This window comes from Syzygium oleosum, unplaced genomic scaffold (genome assembly GCF_021117445.2).
Source record: "Syzygium oleosum isolate NSW1041296 unplaced genomic scaffold, Sole_v2.1 Sole_v2.11, whole genome shotgun sequence".
NCBI classification, from domain to species: Eukaryota; Viridiplantae; Streptophyta; class Magnoliopsida; order Myrtales; family Myrtaceae; genus Syzygium; species Syzygium oleosum.
This window is the reverse complement of record NW_026607495.1, coordinates 6,916,710-6,943,084: the sequence shown is the minus strand read 5'-3', so window position 1 is coordinate 6,943,084 and position 26,375 is coordinate 6,916,710. Positions and strand designations below refer to the sequence as shown.

Genomic DNA, 26,375 nt, shown 5'->3' with positions numbered 1-26,375 from the left:
CAACCAAATATACGAGGTGGCAAATGAAACGAAGGGTCAGAAGGAAAAAGAAGAGAGTGAGGAGTGGCACCCTTAAGAACAGAGGACGGCATGCGATTGATAAGATAACATGCTGTCATAACAGCATCAGCCCAAAAGGATTTATCTACCTTCATTTCAAACATCAAACAACGAGTAATTTCTAACAAGTGATGGTTCTTCCTTTCGGCTACACCGTTTTGTTGTGTTGTATCCGAACAAGAAGATTGATGAAGAATGCCCCGTTGGGACATGAATTCAGAGAATGTTCGAGAAAAATACTCCTTGGCATTATCACTTCGAAGAATGCAGACAGAAGCAGAAAATTGAGTATGTACTTCATTAACAAACACACAAAAAATAGAGAATAATTCAGAATGACTTTTCATTAGATATAGCCAAGTGGCTCTTGAATAGTCATCTACAAAAGTCACGAAGTACTTGAAACCCAACTTTGAAGCAGTAGGACATGGACCCCAAACATCAGAATGAACTAAAGAAAACGGCCGAGAAGCCTGTTTATTGACTCTTGGACTATAACTAATACGATGCAATTTTCCAAACTGACACGACTCACACTCAAAACTAGATAAAGAATGAAACCGAGCATCAAGTTTCTGCAAACTTGCTAAAGAAGGATGTCCCAAGCGACAGTGAACTTGATGTGGAGAAACTGCTGAACAAGCGACACTGGTAGCATTATCAAACACATATAGTCCCCCTGACATATGTCCTTTACCAATCGTCTTCAAATCCTGAAAAACACAGGAATCATGATAGAAGGTTATAGAACAGTTATATTCTTTGGTAAGATGACCAACAGACATAAGGTTAAATGGAAAATTTGGGAGGTACATGACAGAGGATAAAGATATGGAGGATGTCAGTGGTACTGTGCCTATCCCTTTCACTTTGGACAAAGAGCCATCAGCTAATGTAACACTAGATGAAGACTCATGAAAGACAGAAAAGATACCTGAAGATCCAGTCATATGATCAGTAGCACCTAAATGAATGACCCAGGGGCGAGAGGTAGATGAAAGACATGCTGTTGCATTACCTGTCTGAGCAAAAGTAGCTGTGGAAGAGGAAACTGGCTGAGAAATCTGGAATTGATTGTACCTAGCAAGTTCCTCTTCTGACATTCTAATAAGTGTTCCTCCTTCAGAAGACTGTGAAGAAACACCCAACTCTACTGCATTGGCTACATTAGCGACAGCCGAATGAGGGGGCTTTCCATGAAGCTTATAGCAAAAATGCTGAATATGTCCAGGCGTACCACAATAATGACATGTTCGTGCAAGTCCGGTATTACTCCCTTTGTCACTAGAGATGCTACCATATGACTGTGATTGGCCTCTATTGAACCCACGGCCACTACCACCACTATTAAAGCCACGGCCACTACGACCACCACCACGACCTTGACCACCACCTCGATTTCCTTGGACTGCCAAGGCAGAACTATCACCTGTGGGGGATATATCCTTAGATGACTCAAGTGAAACCCTTAAGACCTGAGAAAAGGTCTCCGTTAGTGAAGGCACAGTATTTCCTCCAAGAATTTGTGAACGAATTGCATCGAACTCTGGTCCAAGTGCTCCCAAAAATCCCATAACAGCCAATTGTTCTTGTTGCTCCAGCATCGTCTTAACATCAAAGGTAATTGGCAAAAGATGATTAAACTCCTCATACATTTGTTTAAAATCAGCAAAAAATTGAGTAAGAGACTGATTCTTTCTGTCAGCTCTAAAGAAATCTTGGGAGACTTCATAGATCCTTGAGAGATTATTTTCCCCAGAATAAAGGACATTCAAGTAATCCCACAAATCCTTAACAGTAGTGGCATGTGTAACTAAGGCAGCCACATGAGATTCCATAGAATTCCACATTTGTCCAAGAATTCTGGCATCCATGGTATCCCATTTAGTATCAAGAGCAGTTCGTGCACCTGTCAAATGGTGATTTTGCTCTTCCGGTCAATACTATCACCACAATTCTCTTCCAATGCTGAAAGTTGGTGACCCCAGCTAATTTTTCCTCAGTCAAACGATTAGAAGATGTAGATACGACTTCAGTCAATACTCCTTTGTTCTTATTTGCCATAATCAAACACTCACACTAAACCAGGAACAAAGCTCCACAACCTATCACAACACTGATCACCAACCAAATAAAACAATGTTCAACCTCACGTAAATCAGAAAACCAACACCAGTTGAATCAAACCATACACTTCAAAATGATCGACCAAATCCGAACCAATCAACACATCAGTTCGGCACATCAGTAGTTATACGCAACAGTACTCAGCCCCTCTCTTCTCTCAATCTACATGTATAGAACCACACGTAATCAGCCAATTAGCCAAACCAACATACACAGCAATAATCTCCCTTCCCTCAAGCATATTAGCAACCAAGTCAAACTTTAGAACACATTCACCTTTTTTTTTTTTAGCGATTCCACTTCAATCCGCAGCCATCAGAAGGGGCCGCTCCTCATCTAGTGACGTCAGAAGACGTCGAAGTGGGTCGTCCAGCCTGGAAACCTTCGATCGACGCTTGGAGGACTTAAATCGGTGCCGGAAATGGGGTCGTCGGGCCTGGACGACCTCAGATCTGGCTCGTCGGAGCTTCAGCGGGACGCCGGGATGAGGTCGCTGGCCTTGTATGAGGTCGCCGGTTTTGGGTTCTACTGTGGATGAGGTTGCAGGCCTTGGGTTCTACGGTGGTTGGTGGTGGGCGACAATAAGACGACAATAATTTTAGGGTTTAGGCTCTGATACCATGTTAGCGGAATAATAATCTATTTTATAGATCAGAAAGTACGGTATATATACACATCAAAATCCCAAAGACCATTATACCCTTTAACACATATAATTAGGAACTAGAACAAGTTAGAGAAAATCACTCACGGATCAATGTCAATTGCTTCATCAGCCTCAGATAGATCTAGAAGCTACATGACAGGATCTTGATCATATAGAAACTTCAAGAACACAACAAGAAGTTCACTGTCGAAATTCACAAGAGTATATAGGAATTCACCATAAGGAAGGACCCCGATTGACAAAAGTTAGACAAACCTATTGTATGTTAAAAGCTGATCACTTGGCTTTGACATCAATCGCTTACATTTATCAAGAAAGGTAGAGATATCATAAGAAAGATTTAACAGGCATACCGGCTGCACAACAAAAGTTAGACAAACCTATTGTATGTTAAAAGCTGATCACTTGGCTTTGACATCAATCGCTTACATTTATCAAGAAAGGTAGAGATATCATAAGAAAGATTTAACAGGCATACCGGCTGCACAACATATGAGAGCACCCTTATGAATCACTGAACCTGTAGAAGCAACATTCCAGCCTTTTCTACTACAATATCCACTAGTGTCTCATCCAAACCAATACCTAGATAACGAGAATGCCATCTTGAAAGACCCCTGAGCTCACCCATTCTAAAGTCAATAATTTCTACAGCAGGCTGCTAGGTAAATAATAATACTTCAATTACTTAACCCCATAAGTCAAATATCATCTCTTATTAAGGAAACTGACACACTCATGAGGGATAAAAATAGCATTGAACACATAAGTTACATGCTGGAACCATCGAAGTTAAAAGTTTACGAAAGAAAATGTTTTACACAGTAAATGGTCATTACAAGCCATCTTCATCTTCTGCAAACTTGTTTGAACAAAACAACATGCTCTAGAGTCTCTGACAGATAAAAGTTATACTGGAAAATTCATTAAAGAAATGCAACCTAGTCTGCTATCCAATTCATGCAAACAGGATAGAAGTTTGGAATGTTCATGTGAAATTATCAAGTCCTGCCCCAAAGTTGCTGAGAGAGAGAGAGAGAGAGAGAGAGAGAGAGAGAGAGAGAGAGAGAGAGAGAGAGAGAGAGAGAGAGAGAGAGAGAGGCCATTTATGTGATAATTGTGGGCTATAAGCACAATATTGACAGGAATTGCTAGTGTTTTCAAGGAGACAAAGACCAAGCCCTTCTGTTGTTAGCTTGGGGAAGGGCAATTGCTTTACAACATTCAAATATCGAACCGCATCTCTATCCAACAGCTTACGCTTTTGACCACTTAGCACTAGTCCCAAAAATTCCACATGGAACTAGAGTAGGAGGTACTCGATTCAAAACTCTCCCTGTTACCTATTTATCTCCACAATTATCAAATGTTTACACTTCAATCTAAGGCGAAGTCCTAGCCTACGAGAGAGGTGGAGTATTATAACATTTTAATAGTAAACCACATCTTTATTTCACGGCTTAATCATTTTATCTTTTGGAAATTGTTCCACAAAATTCTACACCGTTGAAGGCACATTTTGAATAGACAAAAGGAGAAAGGAGCCCAAAAGCATTGATCGGCAGTACCATGGGGTTAAAGAGAGTTCATAACCCTTGGTAAGAAAGAAATAGGCAGGCTTTTAAAGATGAGGAAAATTCTATAGGTGCAGTAATGGATTTTTGGCTTTCCACCTTATTTTTTCCACATTGTGGTGGCAGTTATTGGCACACCTAGTCTTTCTTTAATTTTGAAGGTAAATATGAACTTATAGGTGGTAATTTGTAAAAAAGAGGCATCCCGTTGGTGCTCTTGTTGCCCAATAATAGACATACTTATCAAAAAATAAAACAGGAGAGTCTATAACCTTAAAGAACATAACTAGAAACATCATTTCTCACTATAGTAGTAATCAACAGGAATGTGTAGCGCATACATGAGTCATTCTACCCAAGAGAAGCACAGAATCTGATCTAATTAACAACAGCCCTATAGTGTGCATGTACATGTGTGGGAACACCTGTGCAAGCACATGATCGCACATAGGTGCACACCAAAGCATATGTTCACAACACACAAATGCCCACATGCATGGACAGAGATTTGGCAAGGGAATAAACTGGTAATATATTTTCACTAGATAATAAAGGATTTTGTTAAAAGAAAAAGTTCCAGTACATCAGTATATATAAGAAAAAAAACAAAAATAAAGCATTAGAAGAGTATACATAATCAGAACATAGTGCTCAAAGCCGGTTAAAATGTACAACCCCGAAGCAACCAAAGATTCCAAACCCTACATTTTGTTGCCTTCTTTCCTAAGGCCCCACATGAGACAAAGGTGCGGCACTTCAGGACTTCTTTTAAATTGATCCTCCTAATTAGGCATTCCAACAACTAAAAAACTGGATGGCATGTTTTGGCAAGAACCAAACCACCTTAGACAAGCTAAAGATTTGATGCAAAAGCTTGGGAGCGAAGTCAGAAAGAAGAAAGAGATGATCAACATTTTCCCCCAAATGCTTTCACACACAACGCCATTCTATGAAAAATCAAATTCCGTTTCCCGAGATTTTCAATTGTAAGAATCTTATTCCAATTTGGGGCAGATTTACTAGAAAACTTACACTCCCAAGCAATGGAAATTGATTCTCAAGGAACAAGGAAGCTGTCACGCCCCGAACCCCACGGCGCGCCACATCCCTCACAAAGGTCGATTCAATGCGACGTCCCAGGACGCGTCGCCGACCCAACGCCCAAACAACAGAGAACAAAGCACAGCGGAAATAGCAAACACCCGAACAATAACTCACATAACCAAGGATAGCCACACCCCCATCAATATAAACAAATACATACTTGCATTGCCAGGGAGAACCTTTACAGTATTCATATACAGCATGAACCTCAAAAATCAAAAGCGGGTCAACAGCCACCAACGTCAAAAAGGGGGGTACGTGGCTCGGCGATCAAGTGCTATATCTAACCGGGGCATCTCCCAAAGCATATCAGCACACCTGCCATCCTCAAGGTCGGGGGTCTGAAAAATTGATTTTCAACAACAATGAGAATAAATCTCAGCGAGTAGGTTCCCTAAACCTAAGCTAGGCTAACATGCACCTCCTGACGAGCACTAATCAACACACCAATCAAACTATAATTGACTTAGGCCCTCGGGCCCAAATCCAATACTCACTTTGCCCTGCAAGTTAGGCACTTACAATTCAAGAATAAAACATAGGACCCAAACGCAACACATGCGCACATTACTTGGTCACAACGCATGTCATGCTTATGCTCGTGCTCATACGCGTGCTCACACCTCATCAATGCATTTTCGCACGCTTGCACTCAGCACACTTGCCATTTATCAATTTCTCCTCCGACCCGCGTAAAACGCATCAGGTCCGACCCGCGTAAAACGCATCAGATCCATCACTTTGAGATCGATCTCTAGCCCGCGTAAAACGCATCAGGCTCATGGCACAACACCCGCGTAAAACGCATCAGGTTTGGCCATCTTCCGGTAGACCGGGCATCGTCCCGCGTAACACGCCTCAGGACGGGTTCACTACCCCGCGTAAAACGCATCAGGGTTTATTGTGATCACACATTCACAAGTACCAATTTTCATCTGAACCCCGCGTTAAACGCATCAGGGCATTTTAGGTGATCACAATGCACATGTCACTCGAGCACACTTGTAAATGCACATGCCGTGCCAATGCTCGTGATGCAAACTCATGGCCATAAACTTCACACTCGGGCATTCACGGTTTTCACAATGAGCATTCAATTGCACAACGCCGCTTATTCAATTCACCACATAATATGCTCAATTCAATAAATCACAAGCCCAAGTAATCAACCATCCATTCCAGCCATGGCACAAACTTGGCACATAATTCACGCATACAAATCACACAATTGAGTCAACATCAATTCACGCACTCGAGGCCCGGCAAGAGACTCCATTCTTAGTCACACTAGGCACATGACACGGCACCACAAAATTGATCACAACCCAGTACAAGTCAGCCACTTAGCCCGCCAACCTAAACATTCCCGATAATCACACAATTAACCTCCAAATTGATCGCTCATAGACCAATTCAAACCCGGTATGGACAGCCACCAAACAAATCGTCCTAGGCCAACAAATGTTCTCAAAACACTCCATTTGACTCCCCAAAATATCACTCAAATCAGCCACCATGAGGACCAAATGAGGCGCGCACTATAATCCACATTTGAACCCGAAATCAACCCCAAACTCGGGCCGAATCATTCCAATACGTTCAGCCTTCATGCAGCACATTCCAAGTCATTACACCTCATTAAAATGATCCCGTTAGACCACCAAACCGCCATGAAATCAGCCGCTATTCGGTCTTCAATTTACACCCGCCAAATTTACAATTTGTACCCGAACCAAGGCGTCAACGCTCAGCCACTATCCAGCACACCACAGACCACTAAACCTCGATTAGAACATCATGCTAACCCACCGAATGCGCCACAACATCAGCCCTTAACAGCCTCCACAAACTAACCCCCAAATTGATCGCGCCTTGTCCGATTCAAACCCGATATGGACAGCCACCACACCGGTCCCTCTAGGCCACTAAATATCCTCAAAATGCTCCATTAGACTCCCCAAAACACCATTCTAGTCAGCCACCACAAGATCGAATAAGGTGCGTACTATAATCCCCATTTCAAACCCGAACTTTCCCGAACTCGGGCCATTCCGACACAAACCTGTCCAGCCAATATACAGCGCCTCTCGGGCCACTAAACCTCCATTAATTCATCACACTAATTCACCGAATCCGCCACAATGACAGCCCCTAATCACCTCCACAATTTAACCCCCAAATTAACCTAATTAAACCCTAAAACCCATCTAGAAACGCACATTAGTCTAATTAGGGTTTAGGGTTGTACTCACCGGGTGTCCTAAGCTTGAAACGGGCCAAACACGCGACGAAAAGGGGCTGGGCAGCGGCGGTCCCTCGCCGGAACAGTGACGGTAGCGGCCGAGCTCCTTCAGCTCAAGGCCTCTCACGGCCAAACCGAGAGAGAGAGAGAGAAAGGAGAGGGGGCTTGCCGGCTGCTTGGGGGAGAGACAAGGCGGCGACCAGCGGCACCGGAGGCGGCGACGGCGACGGGGGCCAGCCGGCGAGCCGGCGAGCCGCACCCGATGAGCGCGGGCGCGTCGCGAGCTCGCTGGCCGGGCGACGACCACGACGGCTCGGCTGGGCTGAGCGACAGCGACCCGCAGCGGCAGCGGCGGGGCGACGGAGCGGGCGGGCGAGCCGGCCGGGCCGGCAAGCAAGGAGAAGAAGAAGCGACGGCGTCGGGCGAAGGGGAAAGAGCGAGAACCGGTCGGGGTCGTGGGGAGGAAGAAGGAAGAGAAGAGAGAAGAGAGAGAAGAAGAAAGAGAAAAGAAAAAGGAGGAGAGAGAGAGGGGAGTGGGTGAGTGGTCTGACTTGCAGAGGGGGAAACGTGACCGGAGGGGGGGAAAGAACGTGCGCGGTTAGAGGAAAAAAAAGAGAGAGAAGGAGAGAGAAAGAGAGAAAGAGAGGGAAAATAAAAGAAAATATTTGAACATTCAAATATTATTTGCAATCCGATGGCCCAAATTAAAAACCGAAAGTGGTTTACCGGTCCAAAATAAGCCTCGCACATAAAAATGGACAAAGACCAAATTAATTAAACCAAAACATAACGAGGAAGGTCTACTAGTCCAAATTCGCACGTGGTCAAAAACTCCCCTTTTTCCATCATTCCTGACAATCTCAACGCTGGCCACAACAATATCGACACCGTCCAATTTATTTCGTCCCGAAACTCCCGAAAATCGACTGCCAAGTTCGGGGTCTAAATAACGGTCAAATTCGATCGAGTGCGATTCTAGCGAAATCTCTAATTAAAAAATAATAACCGAGAGTGATCAGTTTTCGGGAGAGATTTTACTATAAGCACACTGACAAATTACACGTTTTATAAATCCCAAAAATGGGCCGAAATTCGGAATGTCACGTAAGCTTTGGTTGCAGATTGTTATCGTTTAAACAACGAAATGATCATATGGAATATTGAGTCCATGAGCCAAGCCCAAGATTAGGAGTTCGAAGCTTTTTCCTGCCTTCTTTTATGCCTTGCATAATTCAAAGATTTTTGTTGCTTTTAAGGATGCTCTCGTGTGGAACAACAGAAGAGACGGAATTTTTTCTGTAAAGTCTTACTACAAGCTGCTCGATAGGCAGATTTGTGGTAGAACAGATTTTCCTCAGAAAGCGATTTGGAAAGTGAGGATTCCAATTAGAGTTTCTCTTTCTGCTTGGGAAGAAACCTGGGAACAAATCCTTACTTTAGATATGAGGCAAAAACTGGTTAACAGGTTTTTCCTCCGCAAAAGGAGGCATAGTCCGTGCGGCATCTCCTCCTTCACTGTACTTGAACAAGAATGGTTTGGACAGTTCCCTATGCTTGCACCATGTTATCTTGGGCTACCGGAGGTTTTATCGAGCAAGAACTTTGGGCATGGCAGGGCATTCGCTAACAGCACAACAGGTAGGATTAACTCAATTCCCGTGTCTTTTGGCTGATTTGGAAGGAGCGGAACAAGAGAGCTTTGGAAGGAGCGGAGCAAGAGAGCTTCTGATGAAGAGAAATCTTCCATTCTATTTGATGGAAATTTGGCTTAAAGTAATACACTTTTGATATAGTGCAAACATGCATATAGATGTAAATGCCTTGGTTGATTAGTCAATGATTTATCTGGCCTTTGAGCTCCCTTTCAGTTTTGGGAGTTGTTTTGTATATGGCTTTAGTTTTTTGGGCTCCTTTTGTTATGGGTTGCACCCCCTTGGTGCTTTACAGGTGAACTATATAATCTATAAAAAGAAACTTATACCTTTATGAAGATTTTAAGTTATTCCAATTACCCTTTATTCCAACACTTGTTATCCAACCATATAGTTTCAAGTACTAACATCAACATTTCACATATGATTTTGTGCTAATCAGCATAACCATCATCCACATACCATGCATTTATCAAGGGAAAAAACACTCCATTAACTCACAGTTGTAATTCGTTTTGCGAGTAAGATCACTGTTACAAAAGGGTGCCGCTACTACTGAAAGTCAAGATCTAAAAAGTTCAAGAGAAACTTTGGATCCAAAGAGCTACCAACACACTACCAAAAACGGAGCAATACTAGGGACTAAGAATAGTATAGAAAACTGATTTGAAGAGGCGAAATGCGATTATAATACGTAAGTACGTCGCAAACACCTAACACGAATCTATTTGGCACGTGACTTAGTAAACCAATTTCAATACTAGGACTCAACATCCTCTGCATTATTTTGCCAAAAAAGAGGTGTTACATCAAAAATCGTGATCTAAAGATACGATAAAAAAATAATAATATAAAATAATCAATTCTCACATCTAAGCACGAAACAAATGATTGTGAACAGAGGCCCCCATAACCATGGTTAAGCATCACAGATTAGATCCATGTAGGATCCATTCACTATCATCCGAGCACCCACCAATTAGTTTTCTGCTCATTTTCTTCATATAACTGAGTTTTCATTCTCATCCTTAGCTTGTTGACAGTAAACTTAACAAAGGAAAGAAGAGTTTCACTTACTACAGTGAGTGCAACGAGTGGAATTTGGTAGTATAAATTTCCCATAACCAATGATTAATGACTTACAATTTCCATTATACGGTTATAGGAGAGATTGCCAACTTGTTGAATCAAACTCAAATCAGATTTTACTTCACTCTTTCCAGCCACTTTATGTTGGTGATTCATATCATTGCATATGATAGTTCGTATGAAGAATCAACATAAGGATGTTCTGACAAATATGGTGTCTCAAGATGTGCGAAGCATAACTTACTGTAACAAATTCCTATTTCTATCTAATCACCTCCAAGACTGTTCTCTGAGAAGCGTCAAACTTAATTATTTATCAGGGAAAAAGGCCAAATGCAAAGATAATAACGTGCACTTGCAGATGATTGAGGACAACCAGCTGAAGTTCTTTTCCAGCCCCACAGACAGCTTTTGATACACGCTTCATACCCTATTGCTAAACAAACTAGCATACTAAGATTATAAAAACCAATAAAAAAAACAAAGGTCCTACAGCAGCATCGGAGCTTAAAAAACCAGCCATACCACTTTACCCACAGAATTAACAAGAAACTGATGGACTGCAGGACTGGTCCTAGCACCACCGAGAAGACTCAAAAATTCCTCCTGAGGAGAAGAGTCAAGACCTAGATAAGCAAACGAAAACAGTTAAATGAAGAAAAATGAAACGCCATCTACCGCTCTGTATTAACAGTACCACTTGCCATGGTCACTAATAAGGTTTGACAGCAAATCAAACTTCTCATGAAATATGTTGATGGCATCAGCCCACTGCTTATGCATGACTGATAATGATATCCGGATGACATGAAGTAAATCTTCAATGTTCAAAGCCTGTAAGCAACTTGATGAAGTTCATTGTTTCTGCAGACAGAAAGAGATTGATAATCTAAGGAGGCATTCGGCTGACAAAGATTCTCAAAAGTCTGTTCTGATTTCAATATGAGAACTAAAACAGAACAGAAAATGCGTTTGGTAACACTTTGAAAGCAGTTGATGCATAAAAGGAAAACTACTCTCAAAACCAAAAGCACAAGCTTTTTTTTAAAGGATTGGAATGTTTACAGAAACCAATTTTGAGCCCGGGTAAACATACTCAAACTCTTGTTATGCATACAAAGAGATCCAGAATTTCACATTTGGTAAACATATCAGCAATGAGGACCAGACTTGAAGGGGCGAAAAAGCAATCACTTCAAATAACATATGACATCAATGATTTATCACATAGTTCATATTTTTACCACTGAGGTAGCATGTTTAAGATTTGACCAAAAAAATAGGTAGCATGTTTAAGAACATTTATGAATGGAAAAAGTAGATTAGCATTAGGCTCCATTCGTTTGGCGGAAACCGGAAGTCATTTTCCTGGAAAATGTTTTCCCGGAACATAATTTTCCGGTGTTCGGTGACCAATATGAAAAAGTTTCGGAAAATATTTTTCACCGGTGACCGCCGGCCGCCGCCGGTCGCCGGCGGCCGGCGGCGGCGACGGCGGGCGACCGGCAGCGGCGACGGCGGGCGGCCGGCGACCGGCGACCAGCGGCCAACGGTGGTGACCGGCGATCAACTTCCTCTCCCACGGAAAATATTTTCCCTTCCATGGGCAATTTTGCCTTCAATTTGGGGGAAAATGATTTCCTCTTTGTGAAAAGAGGAAATCATTTTCCTCAAAACAATGAAGGATTTGGGGGTGGGGAAGGAAAATGTTTTCCCACGGAAAACATTTTCCGCCCCTGAACACCGGAAAACGCGAAAAATATTTTCCGAAAAAATATTTTTCCGCAAATGAACACAGCCTTAATGTGAAGAATTTATGATGAAAGAGCAATAAGCAACACATTCAAGTAAGAACTTCTATACACGAACAAGATTCTATTACATTTCAGCTTTTCTAATTCTTTTGCTAATACCTACGTTCCATCTATTGAGATTCCTTCGCAAGTGTCCTCCGCAAATATTCAGTGTCCCCAAATCCTCCAAACTGTAGTAATTCTCTAACTCTCTGCATTGTTTCTCTGAGACAATAATGAGGGTAAGACATCTTACTAACCTGACAAGATATATCAAGGCAGAAAATATTAAAGCTGTTGGACTGCAAAATAAGATTCTAAGTTTAAAACTTAACTGCAAACAAACCATTAGAAATAACATGTAAGATATGAAGAATAAAATATTGTCTGTTAAGAATCAAGATCAAGAAGACGTATCAACTTTTAAGTTGAAAGATGCATACTCTGCTCACATGGGCATCTTCCTCCCAATTGAGACACACCACTGCTACCGCACGGGACTTCAAGCTTCTCAACAGTTTTCCATTCTGCTTGATATTTATACCATGTTAGAAACTATTATAAACAGCATGTGTAACTGCTGCAAGCAGTAGCATATAAAAAGCAGCACACCACATATCCATAGTTAAGTAAAGAAAGCTACGTTGGTTTTCATTATGTATTATGTAAAAACAAACTCTCTTCCGAGCAAAACGAGTCCATGAAGTGGATGATGGTTAATAAGCTTAAGGCTTTAACATCAATGAAGATATGAACATTGTACATATTGTATTAGTTATTCATGCTGTCGGTCATGTATGGATTGGAATGACCCATTCGATCTAATTATTTGAACAGACTATTCATCTCTTCTCATTTGTCGACCTATTTAACAAATGGGCCATGTTCAATGATCTAATAAGATTTGTTAAGCTTATCCTGCTCAGATTGACCTATCTAACAGTCCATATTAACTTGACATTGGCAAACATGACCATTACACATGGATTGCCATCTCTATTAGCAGCTAAATGTTCATTTGGCAAGCTCGCTGTTTGCATTGCATCATGCAGCTTTTGAGCAATTCAGAATATTTCGCAAACGATATCAGAGAAGAACACATTCTGATGATTAAGGATTCCTGCAGGAGAAATTTCTTGTTGAGAAGTAATGAGGGTAACATTACAGCAATAGCATGGAAAACTTACTTCTACATCATGCAGTTAAACTGTACCATCTTCAAATCCCAATACAACAACCTTGCCATCAGGACGCCAGCATAATGATGTTATACATTTACCTGGAGTAGATTAGAATAATTAAGAGAAGCCAGTATTGATGACACACAACGAATGTGCAAAGAAAAGTGGGTTCATAAAAAAACAACCGAAGAAACAACGGAGAGAGAGAAAGAATAGAAGAAGAGGGAAGATAGAGAACGCACAGAAACCAGAAAATGTTAGTTAAAATTTGTGAAGTGAGGCAAAGCCTATATCTTTTGGGCAACCTCCAATCCATTATCTCAATCCAAAGATGAATCTTGTTGTTCCGCTTTGGAACCTCGAGGTGGAGTGGATCCACGAAAGCTAACTTCAGGCAAGGATCGCAAGAGTACTTGTATCTACAACTTAGGATTTTTACAGAAACCATTCGAGGGTTAGCTCAAGTACTCTAGTGCACTCAACAACATGTTCTCCAAATCCAGAAGACAATATGATGCGCGCTAAGCATTCAGATGTTTCTGGAGAAAAAACGCCTCCTCTCTAAATATTTCCAGTGGGAATAGATAGCGAGAATTGCCAAGGCTAGGCATCTATTCCTAACCTCTTACGAATTTGAATTACCAAGAGATAAAGTCATATAAGAACTTAAGATACTTGAATTCAGCTCCCTCTACACTCCTTGTCTCTGCACTTTCTCCAATTCCTTACTCCATCCCTCTCGACGAGATTGTCATACAAGAATGCAGCATAGCTTGAGATATACCATTAACAAGTAAAACTCCCACTAGTGAACTTGATTAATTAAAATGATGCGACAAAATGCCCCTCTATAATCAGAAGAAGATAAATTAACATCAAGTAGGACAAAATGTGAGAAACTTTCCAGCCTATACTCTACAATCTAGTATACATTAAATATGTCCGTGTACGGAACGCTCAATCAGTAAAAAAGAGGAAGAAGAGGAGCCAGAAGTAGCATGTACATTGTGAGAGTCAGCATTAGAAATCTAAGGAAAACTATATAGATGCCTGAAAGCATTGAGATGGTATTCTGCAGGGCCTAAACCTACCAACTCCATGTGGCATCAAGCATTTCTGCATCTGACATAACTAGTCTATCTAGCATAAATGACAGCCCCTCCAATTCAAGTTCTTTATTTTCATGGACACTTTAACTGGTGTACCCAGAAGGGAAACAAGATGGAAATACAGTAGTATGGTATACTTCCGGTTGGTCTAGATGACAGTCGGTTAAGTTAGGGAAAAAATCCCCTAAGGCACCAACATTGTCTAAAAGTTGGTAGGAATCTATCGCGCCTATAACTAAAAGTCCCTACATTCAACTGGTATCAGCTTGGAATTCTTTGTTTGCAACTAAGTCATCTCTAGATTTCCACTTGAATCACCTTCCTTCACTCTTTGTTTTTCTGTAAAACACCAAATTCTTAGTTCAACATCATGTTCTCATTCAGACTTTCAAGCACTTCACCTCTATATTCGTCCAATTCTCCATCGAACGCAAATCGAGCTAGATTGGCAATTACAGCGGTTCCTCTCAAGAAAAGGAAGCATAGCACATTTAGGAAAAGCAAAAGAAGTAAACAAGATAAGGCCAATGACTTAGAGGGCACAAGAAGCCATTGTTGAAGAAACGAACATGCTGAATTAAAAAGATAACTTTCTTTAGTCGAAGCAATTACCAGGAGAGACTGTCCACAGCCTCTGCCAATTGAAGCGATGAAGCACCACCTTTGAGTCTTCCTTGACCAATGCCAGCAAATCCTTCTCCGGATTCCACTCTGCCATCTTCACCTGCCAATCAGAAATCGAGCAAACTTCACAAATCCGAGTCGGACCAATCAGGTTGACCACCCATTAGGTTGCAAAAGAACACCGGGAGCCGAACTTGAGAAGCCAGTGAGACCCAAAGTATGCAGAGAAAATTGCAGGGGAGGAATAGGCGGGAGAGAAAATAAGGACGAGAGAGACAGACAGACAGACTTGATTACAGGAGTGGAGGCGGACAGTTTCAGCTCTGCAAAGCTTCAGTTAAATATAATCAGGGCAATTTGGGATGACAACATGCAAACATCCTTTACCTTTCCAAGGATGCATTGTTAGGGTTCGAGAAGTTCAAGAAACATCGAGCTCCTAATCCTTCGATGATTTCGATTCCTTTTAGAAGCGCCTTGTGAAAACTCTCTTGGATATTTCAGCATTTACATCCACCAGTGGAATGATAAATGAATCCTGCCAGTGAGTCAGAAGAAATCAATCCGGCAACTAACATCAACGAACTACTGATAATACTCCAAAGTTTAGGGATCTCTGTTTGTCAAACTCGATATTCTTTTTGAACTCTTTGGATCAAACTAATGCGGCATCTAACATCATCAACCACAGAAGCTTTGATCAAATTAGCATAGTGTATTCAACTCAAGTTGCCTGCTTTTGTGGGACATAGTATGATTCTTTTCCTTATCATCATGTGCTATTCTTGCATTAGAATAAATGCAAGACAATTTTCAAATGGCATATGGAATACCGAAAATTTTCCTCAGGAAACTTATGGAAATGCTTCCTGTGTTTTCCTTTTCAGCAAGTAAATGAACTAACAAGAGCTTATGCACAATATAAGGAACTATCTCACAGTACAGCCGATTATGTCAAAAGACAATCTAGTTAATGTCTTGCTCGGCTCAAAAGTTCATGTACATGAAAGATGGCTGTACCAACTCTACAAACATTAAGATACATTCTTTCGGATAATCTATTATTAGCCTTGGAGTAGGTATATCCTAGATTCAAACCAAACGAACATGAATCCATAGTCAGAAAAATTCGATTGGAATTTTTCTCGATCGATCCAAATAATTCAAGATGCTTTTGCTTCTGCCCTGTTTGCTAGTTCACTCACAACCACACCACTAGGAGAATAGCTCGTTCTTGCATTCAGCATTTCTAGACAGATACGATTACCTTAATCATCTAATGCGGACAGTTCTGTGAGATAAAATGTGTGGAACTCAATGGTTGGACAAGTTTTATCCCAAGTCATTGGCGTATGCATACTAACTAAAGCCCTATCAACATGCTCCTTTAGCTCCGTAAATTCACTCGTAAGTGTACCTTAGAAACATCCAGTCGTGAACAGCATGATGAGTGCAGAGCAAACTAAAACCTCACATTAGAAGGACCGCCATATAGGGTCCTTCATTTAGCATTTCTCAACCGATACAATGACCTTTGGCATACTATGAAATACCTGCATACATCAGTTTTTATTCAATCCTCCAGTATTCCAGAATCAATCGAACGTCGAGAATCTTTATTTTTCTGCATAGGATGAAGGATCCTACCCGAAGACTAATAACAAATGATGCGCTTAGAAAGCCTTTTCATCTATTTCCGTTACCGGCGTGATAAGCAGAATCATTTTGCCAAAGCACACATTAACTTTTAATCTCCCCTGGATTCCTTGAATTCAAGTAAGGATACAATGATGACATTGTCAACCAGGAGATAATAATGATAAGATCATAAATCTTGAAAGATATTGCAAGCAGAAAATACAAATGAAAATTGGGCGGTAGATCTCAAAAGAGCAAAGGTAACTTACCTGCTTTATGTACCCTTCGTTAGAAAATGTGGATCATTTCCATTGTATTGACTCATTCTCGTCGTACGTATCGTCTGATTCCTTGTCTGATTTCTCGTCTGATTCCTCGTCTGATCCCTCATCTGATTTCTAGAAATTTCAATCAATCCACACACCAAATAATTCTGGAATTGTTTGGAGCGACTCGCATCCACCGATTCTCAGTTCTTCCAAAAACTCCAACGTATTGAGGCCTTGAATTTCGGCTAAGTTTTTGCAGCCTTCAACGTTTAATGTCTTCAACCTCCCGGATTTTGGAAGATCCAGCCTTTCAATTGAAGCGCACTCAGAGATAACGAGGCTTTCCAAAAACTCCAACCTATCGAGGCCTTGAATTTCGGCTAAGTTTTCGCAGGCATCAGCGTCTAATATCTTCAGCCTCCCGGATTTTGGAAGGTCTAGCCTTTTAATTGAATCGCTCTTAGAGACATCAAGGATTTCCAAAAACTCCAACCCATCGAGGCCTTGAATTTCGGCTAATTTCTTGCACTTTCTAGCATCTAATGTCTTCAGGCTCTTGAATTTTGGAAGGAGCAGCTTCTCAATTGAACCGCACCGATAGACAGTCAAGCTTTCCAAATATATCAATTTGTCAAGTTCAAGACCTCGAACTTCAACTAGATTCTGGCACTTAGCGACGTTTAATGTCCTTAGATGGATAAACTGTGAAACGTCCATTGTTTTAATGGATTGACAGGCCCGAACGTACAAGAATTCCAGCTCGAAGGGAGTGTTTAGGGATTGTGGTAATTCTGATTCTTCAATGTCTGTCGGTTGGGAGCATTCTGAATTCTTTAATAGTGTTGATGGAAGCACTTCGATGCACTCAAGAGATCCACATGAATAAACTCGTAGTCGCTTGAGATGGGTTAAGTGGGAAAGTGAGGGCAATTTGCGGCTTCCACAGGTGACGCTCAAATCTGTTACGCTGGAAGGAAGGTTGTCCGGCAACGATTGGAGCTGGAGGCAGCCAAGAACATCAAGGAGTTGTAGGGAAGAAAGATTGCACATGCTTTCCGGCATTTCCCCTTTCAGATCTATGCAATATGAAGCGCATAACTCTTGGAGCTTTCTCAAACTCCCAATACCCTTGGGTAATTCTTTTATACGGGTTTCAGATATGTTCAAAATCTCTAGATTCTCCAGAGACTCTATTTCTGCTGGAAGCTTTCTAAGGGACTGACACCCCATCAAATCCAAGCGAAGGAGGGCCTTCATGTCTCCAATTGAAGGATCTATCTGCTTCAGTCTTCGACAATTTTCGAGGATGAGAACCTCCAAATGCTTAAAAGCTGAGAGGAAGATCGTATTTTCCAAGGAGTCACAATCTGTGAGGTCGAGATATTTGAGATTCTCCGCCGTCTGGTAAAATAAAAATAATAATAATTGTCAAAGAATTAGTCTAGAGTGATTATAATTCAAAAGAACAAATAAAAGGCTAAAAAAAAAAGGACTTGTTCTTACCATGAAAGAACTCCATCCTTCCCATTGATCATTTATCTTGCTGCCCGACAATTTGAGTACAACTAATTTCGTTACATGAAAATTTTTTACTTTGAAATTCACAGGACAATATTGCCATCGGAGCCACTTTAACTCCTCAATTGAGTTCTCAAAATCTCCACTGAGATGTGCCCTCTTCATTTGAAGGAATCTTAGACTCGTCAAATTCTTGAATTGTTTTGCTGTGTAATTGTTGCCATCTCGCTTGGTTGTTTTGCCAGAGCCTTTTGAGCTGCCTTCACTCATATCAATGGCCTCAATCTTGTCCGTTCCCTATAAGAAAGAATCAACGTTCATTGATACTAAATCCAACTAGAGTATCCTAATATTATTTGTTCAAATTGCTATTGATGTGCATTAATGTGTTCAAGAGACCACTAATGTGAAGATATGATTTTCTCTTAACGCCAATAAATAGTATTTATGAAGGCTAACAAAGTGAAGGATGTCAACTTCCATTTTGAAATTTGGCCATACGCATTCTGATCTTAAAAAGAATTATGATGTAATGGCTCATTCAAAGTAAAAACTTTACAACATGTAATCTTCTTCTTTTCGGTACTGCAGCTTCATTACCATGCTAGTTGAGACAAGCATGCAATGCAGGGAATTTGATCAAATTGCAATGTGCAAAACCAAAATTTTGATTTGATCAATTTTAATAGAAATATATTTTTTTATCTATGTAAATTTCATACTAATTTCGTGCATATTACGCGATTGTGCTACTCACGCCATTAATAAAAAAAAAACATATACTCTTATTTTCCATCGGAGTAATAACTAATTGCAAGAAACCGAATATTGTGATAGTAGTTATATTAATATATTTTGTACTTATTATTTTACTAATAGTGACTTGAAATATTGTTAATTAATTATTTTCTAATTATAAATAACTAAGACAATAATATTGGTTATATTAATATTCTCTACAACTTATTATTTTATCATAAATTTTAGTTTTAACAATAGATTACATTTTGATATATTCATAATCGTAAATAACTGATTAGTTATATTAATATTCTCTACAGCTTATTATTTTATCATTAATTTAAGTTTAACTATAGATTACAAACTGATATAATCATAATCATAAATAACCGAGTAACTCAAGTATAATAAATATAATAAACAAACCCCGATAACTTTGATGTATACCAAAAATATTAATTGTTAAAAGTGCAAAACATTTTTGCAATTGGAAAATTGAAGCTACTCTTGGCTACAAGCCTACATGGAATAGCTTTTCCTTGGCCCCCCCAAGGAATAACTATTCCTGATTGGGAAAGAATAGTAATTTCTAATATATTTTTGAACAAAATGAAGGAATAATTGCTTTATTGGAATAGATTGGAAATAGAATAGTTCTTCTTGAGAACCAAATGTGTAGTAAGCTTTCACAAGAAAAAAAAAATCACTTATGCATAAGAAGTCAAGAAGTAAAACAGAAAGTTCATGAATTTCCACATCAGTTTCTCCGAACCCAAAATTTTGCTATTGTAATTCACAATGCTATACAAGATTTCATGGATACTCATAGGTGATTGACATAATAATTTTGAAAGGAATCAGATCTCAACACCTAAAAGGAATCCAAGAGAAGAGTAACTATATAAAAAAAAAGGAAGAAATCTTCAACATAAGTAATCTACTCACATTAGTCATTTTCCCATAAACTTCCCTCTCAAAATATCAAGATACCCTATCTATCTTCAAGAATTTTATGTGTGGTGTAACTTTTTTCACCTTCAAAAATCGATAAATAGAGTTTGGCCAAATCCTGAAAATAAGCCCAACCTTTTGTACTTGGGATAAATGCAAAAAAACCGTTCAAACGTCTACAAAGTTTAACCATCGGCATCTACGACAAAAATAACATAACCTTTCTAACGGCATAAAAACAGCCCAAATATTTAACCGTAGAACAAAGCTGGCACCTGTTATAAATTTCATCCATTATCATCGTTAAATCGCCATGGGTATCCTAGATTGCTCACCTTGCTAACGTATACATTGAGCCATGTCAACCCACACCAAAAAAGATGATGTGTTTTATTTTATAATCTTGTTAACAAACTCTGTTTATAATCTTTCTTACAAAATTTCTGGCTTTTTGTAAATAAACAAAAAAGAAGTCATTTGTGGTCATGATTAATGCGGTTCATTGTGCATGTTCGCACAATGAACTATGTAGGACGACACCGGGCGATTTAATGTGAGAATAGGAAGAATTGATGGCGAGTGTCATTTTTATCACGAGTGAAAAGATGACTTTGACAGGAAATGTTATTTTTGTCCCATATGCAAAAGGCTGGGCTTCTTTTTATGATAGTACCATGGATGAAGAGCGAAAAAGAGTCATGCAAAAATACTGAAATAATTATATAAAAATGTACCTTTTTAGTTGTAAAATTTAGCTATACCATTTTATTTGTATATAAAAATATACAACATATTCGTTTTTCTTTTGGTTAGTTTCGTTTATTTAATCGTGCAGTACGAAAGACATAATAAATAGACATTGGCTTTGAAGTTGTTAATATATGAATTGGCTCTTGAGATTATACATGGGTCGCACGCACTTTGAGTCTTTCAAGCAACAACTTGAGTCAAACCAAATGATGGATTAAAAGTAGTAGAGTCAAAATTTTGATTAATTTCACAAATGCATATACAATTGCATACTTAATTTTACAAAACAGGATTTGAGTATTTATCTCCTGGATTTTTGTGAAGAAAAAGAAAAAATACGCTTGATGTTATGGATATTTGTACATATATATACACACATATATATTATATATAAGGAATTTTTGTTCCTATCATATTCGGTAAGTTTTAAATCAGTCCTTGTCCTATGAATATTATTAAATGGAATTCCTAACGTAATATTACATAAAATAACATCCCTTCCATTCTCCATTATGGAATAATGACTAAAATTTCATGAGAAATGCGGGCATCATTAGTCCTATTATATTAATTTTAACATCTAGAGATTATAATTCTATGATTTATATATCCTAAGTAGTTATAGTTTACAGTAGCATAGTCAAGTTATTTATTGCATGTGTCGAAGACGTAAATGAAGCAATTATAGAAATTCAACATCTTTCCAAAATTGAATAACCCTATCAATTATCTAAAAAATTTGAAAGTATCTCATTATTGGCGATAATTTCATAATATACACTTACGAAAAATCTCAGATAACACTACAATACTTACTAAGAGAGAGCAACCTCCCTACATTTTAATCACGTCAATGAAACATTCGAGGGCAATAATAGTAGAAGGTCCTCTGTTCACTAGAGCAAGCACTAAGTAGTGGACCAACATTACTGTAATCGTAGAACACGAACTAAGTGAGAAAAAGAAACGAAACGGTTACCTTATTTTCCTTTAGCACTTTCTGGACTTCCTTAGAGTCCCATAACCTGCTACGGTACTGAGGCTCTCGCTGGTTTTCCTCATGAACTAGATCTCTACCAAGATCTCTCAATTGGTCATGCATTCGAAGCTCATGATCATCTCCAAGTTTTATTAATGACATGAATCTCAATACTTCAATTCCCTCCTCAGGGAAAAAGCCACAGGCATCCCACATATAGGATGCGATTCTTTTGTCAGTGCCAATGAAAAAGCAAGCGATATCCAAAAATATTTGTTTTTGTTCATAGTCTAATACTTCATAACTTATCTTTAACTTTTCTCGCACTTTCTTATGAGGGACTCTTTTTAACTTGTCTATTGTACCTCTCCAGAATTCTGGCTTTTTTCCGCACAATGTTGAACCTAAAACCTCAAGAGATAAGGGAAGCCCTCCGGTGGTAGCTATAACATCACGAGCAAGGTCCTCAAATTCACTTGGAGGAGAGCTCCTTCGAAATGCATGTCTACAAAACAGAACCATGGAATCATTCTTGTCCATTTCCTTATGTTCATATTTGTAGTCCACCCCTACATTGTCAAAAATACTGCTATTTCTAGTGGTAATAAGGATCCTACTTCCAGAAGAAAACCAATTGTGATCTCCAGCCAAAGCCTTCAACTGATCATGATCATCCACATCATCAAGAAGAATGAGGACTTTCTTATCTTTGAACATCAATGAGATGAGCTTAGTCCCTTCATCCTTATTAGTAACTTGATTTTTTTGATTCGATATATCATACAATAGTTGATTCTGCAAGTACTCAAGTCCATGACACTGACATAATTCCCTAATATCTACAATGAAGCTACGATACTCAAATTGATTGGAGAGCTTGTTGTAGATGGTTTTCGCAAGAGTTGTCTTACCAATGCCTCCCATTCCGTGGATTCCGATAAATTTGGTAGCACTGGAATGATTACCTATAAATTTCATAACCTCCTCCACATGACCATCAATTCCGACCAAATATTCAGGAATAACCAACTCAAACTCTTTCTTCAACTCGCTCAACACTTTTTGGATGACCAATTTCACCAATTCTCCTTCCTTCCTATCAAATGCGATGAGTTCAAACATGTGGCAACGGTAATTTTAAGTTATTTCTCTAATTAGAACACAATAATAAACAAATTTGGGGATAAATTGCAAAACTTTAAAAATTGCTTTTGTCACACCTCCATGTGTTATCTTATATGCTAAGAATAAAATGGGAAATGTTGGTCGTTGCTTCACATGAGCCGGAAGAAACTTGACGATAGTGCTAATAAATTTGAATTGAATATGTTATGAATTTGAATCAAAATTTAAACTCGTTGTTTGTTAAAGCTATCAAGGATGATGTCGATGACAGGATGTGACTTTGAAATTTTTTTAGAGAATTTGAATAAGGAAAAGTCCAATAAGCCAGCCATGTACGAGAGTCCAATCATTTTTCAATAAATATGACATAAATTTTGATGGAAGAGAAATTCGTGTCCTGTAATATCTATCCGAAGAGTTGTTCGAACCGCTATATAGTGAACTACCTGAATACAATTGAGGGAATTTCTCCTTATTTGTGCAATTCTACATGTTTGCAAGTTTCTACGCGTGTTGTGAATTCAGTATTGTTCTAGATTTGTGCTCTCAACAGTCATTGCGTCAAGGGATAATAACAAGCCGTACTTTGTTTTCCTTTTGAGTATCCATGTGCTATGATATTAATTAACCGAACATTGATTTTAAAAGAAGTAGAAGAATAATTTTTCCCCAAAAAAAGAACATTGCCTCGATTTATGCAAGTGTATGAGATAGAAATTATGAGTTGAAGATAGGAAAATTGCATTGAAATTATTTAAACAAACATATAATAAAGATGATCTTTTTTTGCTTTTTCATATCTAACATCATCACACATAACCAATTAAATATTTCTTTTGTAAAAATAACAACATTAATGATTTAGTACATGTAACTTGGGAAGATAAAGAATTATGGCTTTGACCATCAACATGCACGATATATGATGTTGTAAGCTTTAAATAGGAACCACCAATAAGTTGTATCATTAATCTCTAATAAATATGTAATTATAAAGTTCGTGATGTAGATTAATGTAGTTTATGCTGTAAAAATGAAAAAAAAAATGGCACCATATTATGAAATCTTTGGATATAAGAGTAAAAATTCATTAAAATAATCTTTATATAATTGAAGTGAATGGGATCTTAACAATAAAATTTATTATTCGATTGGTCGATATCATTAAAATCAGGATCTTACTGCTAGGAAGACTTCAGCTTTTTTCTTTTATAAAAATAACGAAAAATGAAAAAGGAAAATGAAGCATATAGGAATCAGACCAACCGTAAACACCCACACAAATTAAAAGACGCTAACGAATGTTTTGGTGAAAAAGTGAAGTACCTTTTGGCTTCCCATCCTTTCAAGGAACTAACTTTAACGAGTGCTTGCTCCCATTTCTTCAGGATCGTTGGGTCGAAACGCCTCGAACGTGTACGAAATGCTTCTCCAAAATCCCCAATCTGGTGTCGCACGTGAGCTGGTTCCACTTTGTAGAATATAGGTAATACTATATGACCCTTGTTATTATTCTTGCACTCCATTATTTGAACCAGTTCATCAAGGCACCATTTGCTCGAACCATAATTCACTGAGAGGATGGGGATCGAGATCTTACTGTTCTTGATGGCCGCCAAAAGATCTGGGCCAATCTCCTCGCCTTGGCGAAGCTCATCATCGTCCCTGAAAGCACGAATTCCGGCATCAACGAGCCCGGTATAGAGGTGATCGGTGAAGCCATCTCGAGTATCTGGGCCTCTAAAACTCAAGAACACATCGTAGCAGTTTCCAGCCGATGCATTCAACGAAGCAGATGGAACGTTATTAGTTTCTGTCGGTGCGGCTGATGAACTAGATGCGCCAGAATTAGTTTCTGTCGGTGCAGTCGATGAACCAAATTCGCCAATACCAGCACCTTCTGCATTTCTACGAACACTAGATTTCTTCCTAGTGAGAAAATTGAACGCAATCACGGAGAGAAGGATCGGGGCCACGAGCACGGCGAAAGAACGGCCAAAAAGAGGACGATGCATTTCTTCTTGCGCTGATTCTGCCCTTAGTTTTGCGACGGAGAAGAAGACCAATATATGCCTTCTTATTGCCCACAGAAGAAAGTCTGGTATATTTTATTATTATTTGGACCAACCAAACAGCAGCCAATGTTGAAAAAGAATCAGTAAGCACGTGCTGATGCATCGACCACTGTCATTTATTCACGGGGTTGCAAATTAATGTCGCAAAAATTGACTGAAGGTTCGGATGGGGCCGGCTAGCATGAGGGTACGTATTTCTATAGCCCTCACTGCACGTCTTTTAAGGTGAAGATCACTTTGAACACATCAATGCTTAATGTTTTTGTCTTTCCCCTTGTTAAATTTATTTTCTAGGAAAGACTTTTTAACTCCACGACAACTCTTTCTTGTTCCTTTCTCGACCTTTGCACATTTCTTTCTTCCTCACACCATTTAAGGGATATATTTTTATTACAAAAATATAATTGAATCTTAAAATTTTTAAAAATTATAATTAAATTTTAAATTTATTAAATTAATTTAATCAAATCCTAAAGTTAACAGCGTTAATTTGTTTAATAGAAAATGCTGACGTGGTATTTTTCAATGAATTATTCTGTCTTGCGTGGCGTTTTTTATTATTATTTTATTCAAATCTTATTTAAATTAAATTGAAAGACCTAAAAGGCTAAAAATTTTAAAACTAAACTGGAAAGAAAAAGAAAGATAGAAGGAGCTTTGCCGGTGAGGCGCTATCGTCCATCGCCGTAGAGGCCGGCGGAGGTCGCTAGAGGGTGGCCAGTCCTCGTCGGCCCGCCTCTAGGCGAGGCTCATCGGCCCTCACCTAGGACTGGGGGCCGGCGAGCCTCGCACAGCTCTAGGTTGAAGGCACCTAGATCTGGGCAATGCCGGGGCCTCGCTTGGGGCCAGTGAGGCCTTGCCCGGGGCTGGCGAGGATCGGCCACCCTTCGGCGACCTCCGCCGGCCCCTCCGGTGATGGGCGGCGGTGCCCCACTGGCAAAGCTCCTTCTATCTTTTTTTTTTCAGTTTTGTTTTGTCTTTTTTATTTTTAGCCTTTTTAGTTTTTTAATTTAATGTGAATAAAATAATAATAAATGCCATGTAGGAGAGAGAAATTCATTTAAAAATGCCACGTCAGCTTAACTTTAGGATTTGATTGAACCGATT

At 39.3% G+C, this 26,375-nt stretch overlaps 1 protein-coding gene across 8 annotated transcripts in view; it reads right to left on the bottom strand.

The window, feature by feature from the left end:
- The window catches only part of LOC115687887 (disease resistance protein L6-like), a 30,862-nt gene extending 5,507 nt beyond the window's left edge, over positions 1 to 25,355 (bottom strand). The window contains exons 1-13 of one of the 8 annotated variants that reach the window (XM_056315908.1): positions 24,520 to 25,355; positions 22,069 to 23,164; positions 18,633 to 18,944; positions 17,130 to 18,530; positions 15,610 to 15,894; positions 15,211 to 15,322; positions 13,732 to 13,914; positions 13,496 to 13,587; positions 12,752 to 12,835; positions 12,429 to 12,533; positions 11,041 to 11,379; positions 3,333 to 3,512; positions 2,939 to 3,037 (exon numbers count right to left, since the gene is read on the bottom strand). In XM_056315908.1, coding sequence (XP_056171883.1) covers positions 17,268 to 18,530; positions 18,633 to 18,944; positions 22,069 to 23,164; positions 24,520 to 25,208 — 3,360 coding nt within the window. In that variant the 5' untranslated portion in view covers positions 25,209 to 25,355 and the 3' untranslated portion in view covers positions 2,939 to 3,037; positions 3,333 to 3,512; positions 11,041 to 11,379; ... (5 more) ...; positions 15,610 to 15,894; positions 17,130 to 17,267. Of the gene's footprint in view, positions 1 to 2,938; positions 3,038 to 3,332; positions 3,513 to 11,040; positions 11,380 to 12,428; positions 12,569 to 12,751; positions 12,836 to 13,495; positions 13,588 to 13,731; positions 13,915 to 15,210; positions 15,895 to 17,129; positions 18,531 to 18,632; positions 18,945 to 22,068; positions 23,165 to 24,519 lie in introns of all 8 variants that reach the window. The other 7 variants (XM_056315906.1, XM_056315905.1, XM_056315904.1 and 4 more) reach the window with 7 other exon arrangements.
- Positions 25,356 to 26,375: the final 1,020 nt, after the last annotated feature.